We start from the raw sequence: 18,639 nt of genomic DNA, 5'->3' as shown, positions 1-18,639 counted from the left end.
TCTAACTATGGGATTTGCCTATATGATTTCACTACATAAATCTATTTATTATCGGCGTAAAACATAATTTACAAGTTAAAGGTCACCACCTTAACATTGATGAACGCATAATAATAACGCATTTGATGTCATGACAACTTTTTACACATAACTGGGACAAAGCCATGGAAAATGGCAAACACATTTTGTATCACTAACAAAATTAAAGAAGTTTCCTACAAAAAAAAAAAAAAAAAAATCTTATGATTATTATGATAGTTATGCGGTAAAAAAAGAGGTGAATTTTATGGACAATTCTTCATGTTTTTTTTTTTTTTTTTTTTTATTTATTCAAGATTATTTTTTAAATATTTAGAAACCTATTAGCAGAAAAAAAAATTGAAAAAATTGAAGAAAATATAAAGCCAGCTTCAGAATCTTCAGACTAAACGTGTGACACAGCTAATTCTTCAAAAATTATCTTCCAAAAATATGCTACTGTGGTGGCATTATGGATGCTAATATTTTGATATAGGCCTATTATGGTACTGAGAGGTTACTATATTAAATGTTTACCATGTGTTATAAACTATCCTGTTTTATTTTGAAACTGCTCTAAATGAGTTGGTGTAAGTGGACTGTTCAAATTGGAAATCTATCTGAATTGATTTGAGATTAATTAGGATTTGCAAATTTTATGGACAATTCTTCGTTTTTTTTTTGTTTTTTTTTCCCCAATATTTATTCAAGATTATTTTTTAAATACTTATAAACCTGTATAACCAGAAAAAATGGTGATGAAAATTAGTGTAGCCTATTTGTTTGTTTTGTTTTTATTTTAAGAATCACATTTTGAGATGTAAAAAAATAATATTAAAAAAATATTTATTTTATTAGTGAAATAACATAAAGTATAAGAATAAGTGGGCTTTTTGCAAACCATAAGTCTTTTATAAATTATTTTAAATAATACATACATTTTTGTAACAAACTAAAAGCAAAAAAAAAAAAAAAAAAAAATCAATGTAAAACAGGAAGGCTGGTGTTTGTTTTAGTCGAGCTCTTGACATTTGACTTGTTAATATAAGTTTTTCTTTTCCTGCTTTAACTGTGGGTGTTTCTGATACACGTTTGTTAAGGTAAAAAAAATGCAGGAGAAAATCTTATCAGATGATGTTGGTCACATACTGGTGATGATATCGTCATCATTACGTGGCCTGATTCACTGATATCACTTAAAGTCAAATCTCTGAGTACATTAGCAGTTCATTTCACATGATTTACAGTAGTACTACTGTGATATTGCGGCATCAGTATTATGACAATCTGTCACTGCAGGAATTTCTGCAGTAGTACTGGCATGTGAAATTAAAGATTAGACTCTAGTATCAGTGAATCAGGCCACTAAATGATGACTACGTCATCACTTAAAAGTGTCTGTCATCTGATCAGATTTTCTCTTCCATTTTTTGCTATAGCAGCCAGAGAAAACCTAATATAAAAGCGGCAAGAGTCCAACAAAAGCAAACACTGACCACCATAATGGTGACTTCAAACGTTATTATTTTCAATAAAACATCAACATCTAAACCTGTTACTTCTCAATAACAACTTTTGTATGAAAGACAAAGTCTGGATTCTGAGAGAGTGTTTAATGTTCTGTTGAGATTTAAAGGGTTTCTGTCTGAGTTTTTTTTTTTTTTTTTTTTTTAAGGGGGGTGGGTAACTTTAAATAGTTGCTGTTGGAACTTAAACAACATCTACAAAGTTCAATGCAATGTGAGATATTTTCTTTTAAATAATTTGCAGTTTAAGGACTACAACAGGGACTACAACCAGTTTCCCTGCCCCCGGAAACATGCAACAAAGGGAGTGAGGGCATGTTTGGCTGCTTTAGAGAAGAGGAAGTGTTGTTGTAGTAGAGTGTTGTTGCCATGCCGTCATTTTACGCCAGACTGCTTCACAAACGAGAGTCAATTCAATGCTGGATTTGCACAAAAGATTAACATGACGGCACATGCTAGTCGATGAGTTGAATCAACTCCACAGCAACTACATACATGTATCCACTAACCGTTCAGAACTTATACTACATCTTGTAAAAGGGGCATTATAGGTCTCCTTTAACAGTAGATAAAGCTCAAGTGCGGCTCCATTTTTGGGGTTCTGGTTTACTTAAGGCTTAGAATCAGTACCAATAATCAAACCTTTTGTTATGGGCCAGTTATGGGTTAGTAATTGGCTGAGACACGGGCCAGTAATGGCTCATGTGTGGCCCCTTGTCTTTAATTCAGATCTGGGCCACTCTATGGCTGAGTTATTAGTTTAGAAACAATGTACTATGTTATTTTGGTGGAAACTATGGTAATTATTTGTAAACAGGACTTTGTAAATATGAAAAATGTGAAAAATAGTCATCTTTATTATTGCAAATGGTTTATTTTCAGCAGATAAGCACCATAAACATATTGCATTTTGAAAGCAATTCAAAGTTTAGCTAATACCCATATAGTTGATTTTACTCAAGCAACCCCCATTTAGTGTATTCCTGGTCTGCCTCCTTAGTTTAACTGCAGGAAATGAATGGACTTCTTGTGCAATTATGGTAAGCAGATTTTCAACTGAGAGCCAAGCAGAGCCACTGCAACACAAAACAACACATCTGTAAATGATAACGCTACATTGAGGAGATACAGAAATCAACGTCCGTGTTCACACTTGTGCATCACCTGCAGGATATCCAGCTCGATTTTCCCGGTGTTCTTCTTATCGAACGTTTTAAACATTTCTGTGTAGAGCACAGACGAAAACGTTACAGTTAAACACTTATAAACAAACTGTCATAATTAAATTTATTTCCAGTCATTTAAAACATTCTGGATAAAACTTAAAACTTACTGAAGAGCATCTCCAGGCGAATCAGGCAGCTGACGAAGCAATCAAAGTCAATGGCGTACTGCTGATTCGCATAACGTGAGATTATCACCTGAAGTACTTCGTTGTTCAGCTGGAACCCTGTAAAGGAAAACACATACAAGCATTATTTCACTCTATATTATGATCTATATGCTATTACACACTTTTAGAAGAAATGTATTCTTAATTCACTGTCTAACCATAGACTCATTACCTGCTTCTTTCACGGCATCTCTCATCTCATGGGAACTCATAGTGCCCGAGTTGTCTGAATCCCGGTTCTTAAAAATTTCCTGGTGAGGTACAACAGAAAATCCACATTCATTAATAAACATCACTAAAAATGATGAAATTGATCTGAAATATTATACCAAAATTGATCTGAAATATTATACCAAATATTTCTGGATCTTTGTCCACAATGTGTGAAACTCCACAAGGCCAAGTTTGCCGCTGCCATCTCTCTGAACTGAGGTCAAAGGTTATAGCAGGATTATGATGATTAATTTGTTTGCTGCGGTCGTACAATGGAAGAATGCTAGTGTTGAGAATCTTAAAGCACCCTTAAAACATTTAGATAATCCGTGTTTTAAATTCCAAAATGAGGTTTGCAGGCATATTGTGAGTTGATGAAAAGCTAATAATTAAATCATAAAATGCACAATCAAAACAAATAAACATTTTTAAAACAAAAACTCTTACAAAAACTATTTAAAAAAAATTATATAAGATATATGAAAATAATCAGGAATGGAAATAGTCATCCGAAATCAGAGAAACGTGAACATGCGAATGTGCTGAAATATAAGAATATAAGAATCATTGAAATTTAACTGAAAATCTAAGGGGGTACTTCAAGAAAATATTTAGGGACATAGAGGTTTGGCTGATAAAAACTATCTATCTATTCATATCATCCAGTGAGGTAAGGATACATCTAGCAGGCTGATAATCTGGCGACAGGTTTCCATACTGAATCCATCTGTTTTCAGATCAGTTCCTGTGTGAAAAAGCACAAAACTTTGTGAGAATGAACAGAACAGATTGTTAAACCATTTCAAGGGGCTTTTAAATGCAAATATCTATACATTTATGTGAATAATAGTGTTTTCCTACGTTTCGAGACAACACTGTCCAGGATCTTCTGGAGTTCAGTCACAGATACTTCTGAGTCCTGCAGAGAAAATACAAGATCATGCATACTGGGAAAATATATAATTTTTGATAATGACCCAAAACTGAAAATGATGTCATGTGACTTACGTTTCCAGCAACCTTATTGAAAAGGTGTTTGAAATGTGGGTCCACATCACTCTCGGATATGTATTGCTGGAAAAGAAAAAAGTGTTCTTTAAATGAAAAAAAAAAAAAAAAAAAAAAAAAATATATATATATATATATATATATATATATATATATATATATATATATATATATATATATGTATAATATACGCTATGTTTGTAAATGATAAATGAAATTCACCTTTTTAATATCTGCACTGATCTCTGCATCCATTGGGCTGCAGGGACGAATTCAGAATTACATCCATCATACATTTGGGTGCAAATACAAGAATGTTTAAAGAACAATTGTGATTTATTTGTTCTGATTTAAAAACAGACACAAACACAGAGCAAACAGATGTTTTAGTGTTACGATCAACTCTAGAGTAGACAAAACAGGACCTGTGCAACATCGTCACCATGTGGTCTAAAACTAGAACCATTTACACTGTTTTTTACACACTCAGAACTAACCTGGCAGCAGCCTCTTTCTCTGTGAACACACGGAGTACGAAGCTTCCCTTGCGATGCGGCTCGAAAGTGGAGGGGATGATGACGTATTCACCAGGAAGCAGTTTGAAGCGCTCGCTTATCTCTCGCAGATTGATGAAGGTGTTGCTCCCTGCAACGGACCGCTGACGCAGCAGTACATCAGGACCGAGTTGAATATTGTTGCGACCCTTTAACTGCAACACAAACACAGATGGATAAAATTCCGAAAATATCTGAAAACTTGAAAAGGTTGTTCCATATGGTGATGGAAAAAATGTAAGATGGAATGGACAATTATATTTCAATGCTTTTGCATTTGCTCACAAAACTTTTGTATTCTCTCCCAAAGGATTGTGTTCCCCTTAGAGACTTTGCGTTCCCCAGAGAAACTTTACGTTCTCTCCCAAAGGATTGCGCTCCTCTGAGAAACTGGTTTCTCTCAAAAAAAGGATTGCACTCCCCCAAGAAACTTTGCATTCTTTCTAAAAAAGGATTGTGTTCCCGCAAAAAACTTCTGAGTACTCTCCCAAAGAATTGCGTTCCCTGGTAAACTTTGTGTTTCCCAGAGAAACTTTGCATTCTCTCCAAAACGATTGTGCTCCCATGAGAAACTTTGCATTCTCTCCCAAAAGATTGCATTCCCCCGATAATCTTTGCGTTCTCTCGAAAAAAGGATTGTGTACCCGCAAGAAACTTCCAAATACTCTCCCAAAGAATTGCGTTCCCCCGGAAACAATGCATTCTCTCCCAAAGGATTGTGCTCCTCCAAGAAACTTTGCGTTCTCCAGAGAAACATTGCGTTCTCTCCCAAAGGATTGTGCTCCTCCAAGAAACTTTGCGTTCCCCAGAGAAACATTGCGTTCTCTCCCAAAGGATTGCGCTCCTCCAAGAAACTTTGCATTCCCCAGAGAAACTTTGCGTTCTCTCCCAAAGGATTGTGCTCCTACAAGAAACTTTGCGTTCTCCAGAGAAACATTGCGTTCTCTCCCAAAGGATTGTGCTCCTACAAGAAACTTTGCGTTCCCCAGAGAAACATTGCGTTCTCTCCCAAAGGATTGCGCTCCTCCAAGAAACTTTGCGTTCCCCAGAGAAACATTGCGTTCTCTCCCAAAGGATTGCGCTCCTCCAAGAAACTTTGCGTTCTCCAGAGAAACATTGCGTTCTCTCCCAAAGGATTGTGCTCCTACAAGAAACTTTGCGTTCTCCAGAGAAACATTGCGTTCTCTCCCAAAGGAATGCACTCCTCCAAGAAACTGCGTTCTCTACCAAAGGAGTGCGCTCCGCAGAGAAATTTTGCGTTTTCCTGAGATATTTTGCATTCTCTCCCGAAGGATTGCGCTCCCCCAAGAAACTTTGCATTCTCTTCCAAAGGACTACGTACCCCCAAGAAAACTGGTATTCTCCTAGAAAAAGGATTGCTTTCCCCCAAGAAACTTTGCATTCCCTCCCAAAAGGAAAGAGTTTTACAAGGAATGCAAAGGCACTGAAATATAGTTTTTTCCTTCAATCTCATTTTTTTAGCATCACCTTGCCCCTTCAGGGGCTCCGTAGTAATGGATAAATGAAAGAACGACCGGTTACATTTGTGTTGTCCAGCTACTCTTATGTACAAAACATATAGAGCTTATACGCACCTCATCTGGAACCTGAAAAACATCAAAGAATATTATATTATTCAATGTTCAAATTCATACATTTTCACAATAAAAAAAAAAATTAAAAAATTAAATAATAATGTTAATGGAAAAATGTGTTGTATAATGTGTTCCGGTTCTGGAAGCAAAATTACATTCTCCACAGAGGTATTTTTTACATTTCCAGACAGAACTACGAGGCTTTTAATCAATATTTCAACATCACAAAAATCTTTAACATTACTAAAAATCTTTAGTAATCAAACAGGTGAAGAACTGCATTACTAATGATACAGTTTCAAATAAAATTCTGTAATTTTGCGATTAATCTTAGCAGGTTGGTTTGGTTAATGAATCTTTCTTGAAGTTGTTTTTAATCTTTATGGAGAAAATGACTTGGAAATACACTTTTAGAACCAAGACAGCTGAAAAAGTGTTTGCAAGGTTAGTGGTACTGTTGGTTGTGAAGTTGTTTTTGGTGTTGAGAGTTGTTTCTAGTTTCAATGGCATTATGTAACCAATTACCTTATAAATAGCAAAGCCAATGGTGTTCAGGTCTCGTCCAAACCGCTTGTCTTTACGACTATCTTTCTGCATCAGACCCACAAGGAATGTGCATCCATTTTCGCCATCATAAGGATCATCATCTGCATCTTCCAGCTTGATCACAAACTGAGGGTTTGAGCAGAATGTAGCTGGAGAAGAAAAACCAAATGATTGGATGGTGCAACAAAAACAACTTTAAAACCAAATCTGGTTTCAAGCACATTCAGGTTGATTCAATATACCTGGGTTGTTCCTGCAGCCCCCTGCAGTGGAGCCCACCCTCCAGTTTCCTTCAAACTGGTTGTAGTTCCACCGGCTCACATTGTCACTTGAAAGAGTGTCTGGAGTCAGATTACAGATCTCCAACTTCGAGAACTGCTCTATGAAGTCAGAATACGCCATCCTGACAGGATGAGGAAGATTATTCAAGTTATTTGTTACAATGTTGAGGGTTAAAAGGCTAAAGAGCTGAAGTTCTCTTACCAGAACTCTCCATCTTCAGCTGAATAATCCAGTTTCGCTTTCTCCTCTGGTTTGACGCTATCCCATTCTTTGGAACTGAGGAAAAGATGGGAAACATTTTACAGGACTCTCAAGACCGATGTTGAAGGAGTACGATCTGTTTAGGGAACTCACTTATCACTCCAAGCACCCGTCCACTCCACCTGACCCCACGGGTTCCTGATACGCACCAGTTGAACCAGATTGCCTCTGAAGTGAACCTGCATGTAAGGTGACAATAATTAGAGCTCCTTCAGATTATTCCCATCAAATCCATATTTCAGCATCAGTGGCGATATCTGACCTCCTCTGCGCCCGTGACGGAGTAGGCATGACCCTTCACCAGCTTCAGACTTGTCACCGCCTCCGTCTCATATGAACTGGTAATCTGCTCAATAATTAAAATATGATTTTAATGATAAAAACTGTAGCTAGTTCAAACCTGTATTTCCCACATGAGAGCAATGGCACTACCATAAGATTTTTTTAAAGAAATGAATACTTTTATTCAGCAAGGATGCATTAAACAAATCAAAAGTAATAAAAAGACATTTATAAAGTTACAAAAGTGTTCATTCTTGAACTTTCTATTCATCAAAGAATCCTGAAAAAAACAAAAACAAAATATATTATGCCGTGCAACAGTTTCAATATTGATAATAATCAGAAATGTTTCTTGAGCATCAAATCAGCATATTAAAATGACTTGTGAAGGATCATGTGACTGGAGTAAAAATAACATTTTAAAGTCCCCCGTAGTCAATAATTTCATCCCTTAAAACTCCAAAATGACATATTTATATGTTTTTTAAATGAATATGCCAATTAGCCCCACCCCCTCTTACTCAACTTACTGAGGTAAACGCTGCACAATGGTATCGCTTTTTACAACGTCGGACACATAACAGTAAGTAACATAATTTGCTTGACTATGTTATCAAACAGATAATAATGTGTTGCTAATGTTACATGACTCCCTTGCATCAGAGCGGTCATAGTTAACGATATGTTAAAGCCCGCCAGCACGTTGACATGATTGGTTACATGGGAGTTTGTGATGTCAGAAACACTAGCGATTTCAAACTGTATTTTTGAAACTGTCTTTAGATCACAGCAGTTTTAAAGACAAAATACTTAGCAATGGTGTTGACTTATGAATTTGCACATGGTTTGTCTTAAAGCATATTAAAAACACCACAGACATATAAACAATATTAAAAACGTCTCGGTTACGTATGTAACCCTCGTTCCCTGAAGGAGGGAATGGAGACGTACGTCACTAGTGACCGACGAATTGGGATATCGCTTAGAGAGCCCTATCAGCTTCGTGTAAACTAAAACAAGCCAATGGAATTGGCGTGCGATATTTGCATAATGCGCACCGCCTCCGACAGGTGTATATAAATAGGAAGCAGATGCAATCGCACTCTGTTTTTCGCTGAGGAGACAACTGGTGTCCGCGCTACAGCGAGGTTACAGAAACTGTGGCGACGGGACGTACGTCTCCGTTCCCTCCTTCAGGGAACAAGGGTTACATACGTAACTGAGACGTTCCCTTTCAGTCGGTCACGTTCGACGTACGTCAGTAGTGACCGACGAATTGGGATCCCAACTAAAGCGCCACAGTTACGAAACCCCTTCCAGTGCCCAGCGCAAGCTCAGCCGCCCATAGCACCGGCTGGACGGAGAAGGGGGCGAGCCCACGCCGAGAAAGTTTACTGCTGTCTAACCACTACCCACTAAGTAAACTAGACTACACTGGGGAAGCGAACCCATAGGGGACGCTGCGGAGGCCACTACCTACCCAATGGGGGAGGAGTTTACGTGGGAATACACATATGGACTGGCCCGAGGGGCAGTACGCATATGGAGTCCCTGGGATGGCTCCACCTGGTTAGGGGGAGACTCATCTGACAGGTGACAGCAGAGCTGGCTCTGCTAAGGGAAAGACACGGACTCGCCGTAGGGAGTTTTAAACCGTGGATAATTACACATATGGGATCGCTCACGTAGAGGGGTCACGACATATGGGCCCCAGCCAACAGACAGCATCAGCGACGGATGTAGGCCTAGCATCAGACACTCCGCAATGTCCGAGCCGAAGGGGGAGGCGGAGGAACTCGACAGGTTCCACTTCAGCGCATAGAGACTCCTAGTGGAAGGAGCTCTAGCGGAAGTGATGGTGTCTACGACCGCTTGCGGGAGATCACTCAGAACCTCCGCATCCTGTCCAGGGACCACACGTGGAGGTTCCATAGATCGGGACGCGGGTGCCACAGGGTGCCCCGTCTCTGAGTCAGGAGGTCCTTCCTCAGAGGAATCGGCCAGGGAGGGGCTGTCGCGAGGAGGATGAGGTCCGAGAACCAGGACCGAGTGGGCCAGTACGGAGCCACTAACGGAACCTGCTCCCTGTCCTCCCTGACCTTGCACAGGAGTTGTGCGAGAAGGCTCACTGGGGGAACGCATATTTGCGCAGACCCGGGGGCCAGCTGTGTGCCAGGGCATCCGTGCCGAGCGTGCCGCCGGTCAGGGAATAAAACCACTGGCAGTGGGCAGTTTCTGGGGAGGCAAACAGGTCTACCTGGGCCTCGCCGAAATGCTGCCAAATCAGCTGAACCACCTGGAGGTGGAGCCGCCACACGCCAGCAAGTGGAGGCTGCCGTGACAGCTCGTCGGCTGCACGGTTGAGCACACCTGGGACATGAGTGGCCCGAAGGGACCTCAGATGCTTCTGACTCCACAACAAGAGATGGCGGGCGAGTTGCGACATGCGATGGGAGCGTAGACCACATTGACGGTTGATGTACGCAACGCCCGCAGTGCTGTCTGAGCGGACTAGAACGTGCTTGTCTGACAACAGCTTCTTGAAGCGGGCCAGCGCAAGACGTACCGCTAGCAACTCAAGGCAATTGATATGCCAATGCATCTGAGGCCCCGTCCAAAGGCCCGCCACTGCATGCCCGTTGTACGTGGCCCCCCATCCTGTGGCAGAGGCATCTGTGGAGACCACAGCATGCCTGGACACTTGTTCGAGGGGTACTCCGGCCCGCAGGAACGAAGGGTCCGACCACCGGACAAGGGTGCGACGGCAGCTCGGTGTCACGGGGACACGGAGCGTGCCGCACTGCCACGCCCATCTCGGGACCCGGCCCCGGAGCCAGTGTTGAAGCGGCCTCATATGGAGCAATCCGAGCGGCGTGACCGCGGCTGCAGATGCCATATGCCCCAGGAGCCTCTGAAAGTCTTTCAGTGGGGCCGCTGTCCTGCGCTTGAGCGAGCTCAGGCAGTTCAACACCGACTGGACGCGCGCCTCGGTGAGACGTGCAGTCCGTGCAACCGAGTCTAGCTCGAGACCGAGATAAGAGTTCCTCTGCCCGGGGACGAGTTTGCTCTTGTCCCAGTTGACCCGAAGACCCAACCGGCTGAGGTGAGCTAAAACCATGTCCCTGTGTTCGCACAACTGCTCTCGTGAGCTGGCCAGGATCAGCCAGTCGTCGAGATAGTTGAGAATACGAACGCCCTGTTCCTTGAGGGGAACAATGGCCACCTCCGCAACCTTCGTAAAGACGCGGGGTGACAGGGCCAGCCCGAAGGGTAGGACTTTGTACTGATATGCCCGACCCTCGAACGCAAACCGCAGGAAGGGTCTGTGTCGAGGCAGAATCGAGACATGAAAGTACGCGTCCTTCAGATCTACTGCTGCAAACCAATCCCGGGGACGGACGCATTCGAAAATGCGCTTCTGCGTGAGCATTTTGAACGGCATCCTGTGAAGATACCGGTTCAGGACGCGCAGATCCAGGATTGGCCGTAGCCCACCGCCCTTTTTTGGTACAATGAAGTAGGGGCTGTAGAACCACGCTGCTTCAGCGTGCTGAACGCCCAAACACGAGATGCAACGATTGTGCCCATCAGCAGGGACCAGGGAACGACCGCACCCATTAACGCACAGACGAAATGACATACTGTCAGGGTTCGTCTGTAAAGCTCTTTTAGAAGGGGAAACAGTCAACTCGCTCGTGCTGAAGCACACAGGGAGTGACGCGATGTGCCAGGTACACCACTCCCTGGACACACCGAGGAACCGGCCCAAATCGCAACACACACACTTTCACTCTTGGCCTGTTGCTGTGAAAACAGCAGTTTGAGAGCTTATAGCTCGGCTCCTCGGAAGCTCGCGACCTCGCTGAAGCGCCGTAACTACCAGCACACACGGCTGCTGAGAATCCTCTTCTGAGGCAGTTTAGTTTCTAACGAAGAAAGGAGTCTTCTGAAAATAGGACACCACTGTATGGCTCTGAAGCGAAAGACAGAGTGCGATTGCATCTGCTTCCTATTTATATACACCTGACGGAGGCGGTGAGCATTATGCAAATATCGCACGCCAATTCCATTGGCTTGTTTTAGTTTACACGAAGCTGATAGGGCTCTCTAAGCGATATCCCAATTCGTCGGTCACTACTGACGTACGTCGAACGTGACCGACTGAAAGGGAACTTGATTTTCACTACAGGGGGACTTTAACATATATTCGAAATAGAAAACTATTATTTTGATTTTAATACTATTATTTAAATATTGCTGTTTTACTGTATTTTGATCAAATAAAAACATCCTTCATTAGCATAAGATACTTTTTTTTCAAAAACGTTAAAAAATCTTTGATTTTAAACTTTTGAACAGCAGTGTGTGTACATATATATTACTACATGTACATATACTATATATTAGTATTTTCATCATTATCAGCCAAAATGTTCATATATGTGTATCCTTAATTATCTATTACAGCAATGATATTAATTGTCACTTTTGAAACTCCTGGTATTTAGTGTGAGCCACGAGTGAACTAACATTTCATATTTCCACACACAAAATTCTCCTTTAAATATGGGTGAGCCTATTTGCATATGTGGAAAGTATTCTTAGTAAGTCGCCTGCAAAACATCCTTGTAGCACATTCAAATTGTTCGGTCTCACAAGTATCCTTTAATCTGGATATTCGTAAATAAGAGCTTAGGTGTCTAAAGTGTGTTTGTTAAGTAGACCACAGCTCCAACAAAACATTTATCTGAAGACTTGCACATTGTTATGTATTAATCACTAGTTATTATTGCCATAGAGAAGCTATAGCAGCTCAAAATGCAACAAAAAGAAAGCCAACAGAAGTGGAATAAGACTTACATCAATGGAGCAGCCCAGTAATGAGCCCAGCGTCAGTGCTTTCTGCATGAGGTTAAACAGGTACGGAGGAGCTTTGCTCAGCTCATAGATCTCAGCGATGCCTCCGGTGAAATCCTCAAAACCCTCAGTGGTCGAACCTCCTGTCAGAGCTTCATATGAGCCATTTACCCTTTAAAATATGGTAGAAATCTGAGTCACTGGTTAGTATGTCATGGATATGTGACGTTGTATGAACATTGTGTGTTTTGAAGGCTGTGGTTGTACAGTAGGCACAGTGTTTACCAAGTGTTTCGGGTGACCCAGTTTCATATTGTTCAACAATGCAGTTCAGGTAAGTAGTAGCAGGTAGATTATGATGAATAAACACGCACACTCACTTTGCATAGGCCTTCTCCAGCAGAGCGCTCCAAAACTCAGAGCCCTCGGCAGAGTGAACAAACAGCAGCTTCCCGTCTCTGGTGGGCAAACGGTCATCAATGACCACGTCCACCCATTCACCATACTGCCAGAACTGAAGAGACGAGAACAACACCATCAGTCTGACAGTGAAGCTTTATCACTGAAATTATATGATCATATATTGCATCGTTAGAAGTACTTGAATGCAGTCCAAAAGTCTGAAACCAGACTTTTTTCCCCCAGGTTTAAATTTGATTTTAAATCCATAGAACTTCAGTGTGAGTCAGTTTGTTTGTATGTTCTGACCTGAAAGTGGAAGATGCCAGCATAATTCTCCGTAAAACTCTGTCCAGGTGGAACTACACGTTCCAGAATCTCATTATCCAGAGTCAGAGATGCAATGGCTGCCAGCAACCAGCAGTCACCTGCCAATGTATCAAACGTAATTAGGTATTTATTATGCCTATTTTATGCAAACTAACTTCTAGTACACTGATAGTCTTGCAGGATCAACCTAGGCTTCAGCGTTTTTCTCAAGGAGTATCCTGGGTGTATGTCTTGCTCAATGGTCATGGTTAATGGATCAACCATTGTGTGGTTTGAACCTACAACCTTCAAGCTTAAGACTTGACCACTCCCATGTTTTTCCACAGCACTTGTAGTGTGAGGTAACTTTAATTAGCTGTTACTAAAACTAGAATCACTCATATTGTTGCTCATGCTTGAGCTACCACTAAAACTTGAGAATGTATTTCCTCCCACATCACATTCTCCATATTTCAATGCTTTTGCATTTGCTCGCAAAACCCTTGCGTTCTCTTGCAGATTTTACGTTCGCCCAAGAAACTGCATTTCCCCGAAGAAACTTTTCATTCACTCGCACAACTTTTGCATTCTCTTGCAAAAATTTTGCGTTACAACTTTTGTGTAGGGCTGCAACAACTAATCGATAATAATCGATAATGAAAATCCTCGACAATGCATGTCATTATGGTTGTGTCTGCCCACCGTGCACGGAAAACTTCCGCTAGTCGTGTCAAATTACAGCACTGAATAACGCATTTCCATGGACAAAATGCATCTAAAAATAGTGTAGGAAACGGAGTGAGCTGCTGCGGGAAAGGTACGTGATCCAAGCTGCCCAAAACATGAGAATTCTGTTTAAGTTTCAAGCTGATGCATTAGCGTAATGTTAAACATGGCTTGCCCTGTCAGGCGCTTTGACAGATAGTGCTGTTTAATGTGTTTGTGTGTTAAATGCATATGTGCGTCAAACAGACCAGACGCATAGAGAGGAAGACAATTAAGATTCAGCCAAAGTCATTTTAAGACAAGTCATTTTACTCGGCGGCCATCTTTGAAACGCCTCTCGGGCATTTAAGTGCAGCTCCTATTTTTTTGAAGGGAGAAACATCAACTTCTAAAAAAGTTGTTTGACAAGCTTTCGATTAAATTTCATATTTGAAATCACCAATGAAATCTGACAACTGTCTCATAAATTTTATTTCTAAAAGCTCGAATCATGACAAAAAAATTTATTTTTCAGGATGGATCAAGCTAATGCGCATGCGCAGTCCTAAACGCGCGTCTCTTGTGTCTCATTTCGGAGGCGCGCGTCTGACTATTTCTAGGAACCGGAGCTTCTAACCATAGAAAGTAAAAGAAATGGACACAGCGACCCCATTGGAACTCAATTGAGACAAGTGAAGCCCATTTTTAGTGATTTTTAGCACTTCCGTTTCTGACGCGCAGACTCAAACTAAGCTTGATGACGTCAGCAACCTGTCTGACAGATGTAAATTTTCTAGTAGCTGTGCGTGAAAACTGCCATCGTTAATCTTGCAGAGACGGCGAGCTTGAGCGGAGAGTTCTTTGGCGTGAGTGAGCAGGAGTAAGTATTCTGATTAATTAGTTTGTATAGTATTTTAAAATGTAATGCCAGTACGCCATATTAAATTAATGCATACTATTGCCTGCGAGCTTCTCCTCCTGTCTGTACGGTAATTTCTCTACTGTGCAAAAGAGTCGAGTGGTTATGACGCAATCGTTAGCCTATTTTTACAAAAAACTGTTTCTACGGGGCCATAATGTAACATAGAAGGTAATGGAGCCCTTTATACATTGTCGTGTATGTTTAGAAATAAATAATGGACAAATGGAGTCTTTAAACGCCCCAGATGTAAAGTTATTCGCTGTCAAAGTGACGCCAAAATGAATGGGAGTCAATGGGATGCTAACGCAAGTGAAGTTCTGCTACAAGATGGCGGCACGCGGCCGACTTCAACTTCCGGTCGACTTCCTTGGGCACCGCTTCTAACAGCCACTGCAGTGACGCAATGACTTTACCAATTGGCGATTGGCTCTTATTTAGAAGGCGGGTCTTATTCTGCCATATTGCGCATTGCGCTTCCTCCCATCAAAACAATGAGTGACGCGTCTTGTGTTATTCTGTAGTCTTTGATTCAGCGCGTTGGATGTTAAATTTAGGTTTAGAAGTCAACATGTAATTCAAGTATTTTATGAGAGTGGTAACTGTAAAGGGATAACAGTGTGTAATTGAATATAATTGTAAGACGTTTCTTACATTTACAGGATAAAGAAATGACAGTAACAGGTTACTGTGTCCAGAGTGAATGTGTGTTCCTGCAGAACATTCCTCTTATCTGTTAACACTGAGTTTGTGTTTTTGTTTTTCTTTATCATCTTTATTATTATCTTCATTTTTAATGTAGGGATTTAAACTGTGATATAGCTCTTTTGAATAAAGATATATACATTACCAATATGTTTTCATAGCATTCAGTTGGCATGTTTGTTTGAACAACAACATTGGGCAGGATGTGGAATAGTTTGTTTTGTCAATACAAATTTAAAAAAAAGAAAACTGGGCTCTTTATTAATCGTTTAACTGAAGAAATTATCGGCTAACTAATCGATTATCAAAATAATCGTTAGTTGCAGCCCTACTTTTTGTGTTGCATTCGCACAAACTTTTGCATTCTTTTGCAAAAAGAGATCTATTACGAAAAGAGTTCCATTGCATTGAAATATAATTTTTTCCCTCCTCATATTTCTTCCATGACCGTGTCCTCTTGGGGGCTCTGTACAATTTTACATCTCTTTTTGTTTGAACAAACAAAATGGCTCTATGGTGTTGATTTGTCATTTTAATAGTGTTAAATATCATTGAAGCTGCATGTGTCGCATCTGTTCTGATATAGTATTTATATTTGTTTGTCATGGTGGTTAGCTCTGCACAATATGAGTCTGTGTGAGTTTAGGGTGGAGGACAGTGTACTCAAGTCAACATAAAACAGACACACCAGCAGATACAGGTAACTAAACACTTCATTTGATATTTGAATTAAACTGAACCTGAAATGCCATATTCAGAATGTTTTTTTTATTTTTTTTTATCAGTAATAATGTCTTCACCTACACTGCCCACCATGTTAGTGAAAATCATAAATGATTCATCGTGTTTCTCTACAGGCCACACCTGAACACTAATGTGACCAAAAGGATCTTTTCTCACCTAAAGCTCCCTGGCAGATGTCTGTCCGCTTGGCACCGTCCACAATGAACTCAGGGTTTGAGCACAGCTCCTTTAAAAAACAGAAAATTGAGAACAATTAGAGCTGATATTATTACACATGAATAACAATATGTTTTATTTGCTCTTAGCAAACAACGCATGTAATAGGTTCATTTGAACAATTGTGTGGTGGCTAGTGTATACATAAAAGAAAAAACAGAGATACCAATGAGCAGAGAGTATGCTTGTTGTAAGTATCAACACACACACAGAGAAACACACACAAAGATCCTCCTCACACCTGAATAGTAACCTGAGCTTCTGTCAGTTACCATAGAGAGCATATCTATGCACACACACAGAACAATACATGTTTTGTATGTACTACAAAATGTACTACAAAAATATGTAATTAAAAATTAGTTTCATGTGGTAGCATCTAAATTAACTGGTTTTATTTTTTAATACTGTTATTATTTAAAATATGTAATATAGAATTAACCTTAAAACAGTAGTTGTTTTTTTTTACATTTAGATAATTGGGTAAAACTAGAGTAATTTTTAAAGGTCCTGTCAGGTATATTCTACAAAACACAAGGATGACAAAAACCATATAAAAATACTTCATATTTAATGTTATTTAATATTAATATTTTCAATTAACCTTAATAGTCTTGAATTAACCTGACTACTTTTTTTATTTTACTTTTTTCAAAATTAAGTATATAACAAAAGTATTTTTTAAGATTCTATAAAACAAACAAAGATTACACGCCTTTATATTTACCTAAACTCCACCTGTGTAAAGAAAGCACACACACACACACACATGTTGGGTTTCCATGTTTTATGGGAACTTTCCATAGGCATAATGATTTTTATACTGTACAACCTATATATTCTATCCCCTAAAACTAAACCTCACAGAAAACTTTCTGCATTTTTACATCATTCTGTGTGATTTATAAGCTGTTTTTCTCATGAGGACCAAAAATGTTCCCACAAGGACAAGGATTTCAAATATTGCTATCTTTCTGGGGACATTTTATCCCTATAACGTGTAGGGTTTACCAGAACCACACAGACTCACACAGGGACATCACAGTACCTTGGGTCTCTTCCACTCCACTCCTCTGGTCTTGAAGGAGTACCGCCCGAGTTCGTTGTATCCCAGAGAGTCGGATTCAGCAGGGAAGGTCGGGTCACAGAACAGGGTTTTTTTTGCCAGACATTCCTGCTTCAGGCTCTGATAGTCCTGCTTGTTGTAGGGAATCGCATTCTCGTTTGTTCCCACTCCTTCTCCTCTGTCCTGCCTCCTAGAAAGAACCTTTGCAATATTAGACATGCTGCCCTGTAGTCGTCCTCAAGTGTCTCTGAAGCTTGTCTATAGTGTGTGAGTGTTTGTGTGAGACTGATGCTGATTTTATACTGAGAGCCGCTGTATGATAAACATGAGGGTGGAGTCACACTCACCTGTCAGCGCATAGGGGCAGGTGTTGCTTTCACACTGGTTTAGCATCATGTAACCCTGTGAAGGAAACTTAAGCAATTTAAGTATATACATTTCACTACTTTAGTACTTACCAATGTAATTGCACTGTAACATGAGTCCTGTAAAGTGTGACTCAATACACTCTTACAATACTCTAAATGCAGACCTCTTTTGTTTCTATTGTTCTTTTCTTTCTTTTGTTCTTTAGGAGACCAGGGCTGGTTTTGACAGTTTTTGTCTAGTGAATAGATTTCTTTTGGAAATGCAGTTTCTATACCTTAATTTAATGGCGGTCTGTTTTTTTTAAGTGGGATTTTTCCATACAATAAAAAAAACATGAACAGTAAACATTTATTTTTGTAATCGCTTTTATTTTAAAATAAAAAACTATAATTTATTAGTTTTTGATAGAAACGTAGAAGAAGACAGCTGCTGTCTTCTTCTACGCCAGTGGTTCTCAACCATAGACTGTAAAAAAAGATGGACGACGCGACGCCGCTTCCTTCCATTGTATTGAACCGTATTGAACTGAAGCCAAAATGGGCTGATGAATGGGCGCTCACACGTTACGCAATACCATAGACTGTAAAAAAATACGTAAAAAAAAAAAAAAGTTTGGAACCCTGGCATGCGCAGAAGCGTGATTTTTTTCCCCAAACCAGTTAAGCGCAAACC

General features: G+C 40.3%; 1 protein-coding gene across 1 annotated transcript; it reads right to left on the bottom strand.

Moving 5' to 3' along the window:
- Positions 1-2,444: 2,444 nt before the first annotated feature.
- On the bottom strand, positions 2,445-17,864 carry LOC137029208 (calpain-2 catalytic subunit-like). Its single transcript, XM_067398761.1, has 21 exons — positions 17,581-17,864; positions 16,473-16,542; positions 13,244-13,362; positions 12,916-13,049; positions 12,539-12,707; positions 7,659-7,742; positions 7,490-7,575; positions 7,337-7,411; positions 7,096-7,256; positions 6,833-7,002; positions 6,308-6,319; positions 4,656-4,867; positions 4,381-4,417; positions 4,159-4,224; positions 4,012-4,069; positions 3,831-3,895; positions 3,291-3,359; positions 3,110-3,188; positions 2,878-2,994; positions 2,709-2,767; positions 2,445-2,620 (listed from the first exon to the last, which is right to left on the bottom strand). Exons 1-21 carry the CDS (start codon positions 17,815-17,817, stop codon positions 2,597-2,599), a joined length of 2,103 nt encoding a protein of 700 aa, XP_067254862.1. The 5' UTR covers positions 17,818-17,864; the 3' UTR covers positions 2,445-2,596.
- Positions 17,865-18,639: the final 775 nt, after the last annotated feature.

This window comes from Chanodichthys erythropterus, chromosome 10, assembly GCF_024489055.1.
Source record: "Chanodichthys erythropterus isolate Z2021 chromosome 10, ASM2448905v1, whole genome shotgun sequence".
NCBI classification, from domain to species: Eukaryota; Metazoa; Chordata; class Actinopteri; order Cypriniformes; family Xenocyprididae; genus Chanodichthys; species Chanodichthys erythropterus.
The sequence above is the reverse complement of the archived record's forward strand: the minus strand, read 5'-3'. Positions and strand labels throughout refer to the sequence as shown.

Excerpts from the sequence above, each read along its gene's own strand:
- LOC137029208 (XM_067398761.1), bottom strand. The coding sequence starts at position 17,817 with ATGTCTAATATTGCAAAGGTTCTTTCTAGGAGGCAGGACAGAGGAGAA. Across the intron at positions 7,412-7,489 it reads ACGGGTGCTTGGAGTGATAA|TTCCAAAGAATGGGATAGCG; the intron begins GTGAGTTCCCTA and ends TCTTTTCCTCAG. Across the intron at positions 2,995-3,109 it reads AGATGCCGTGAAAGAAGCAG|GGTTCCAGCTGAACAACGAA; the intron begins GTAATGAGTCTA and ends TTTCCTTTACAG.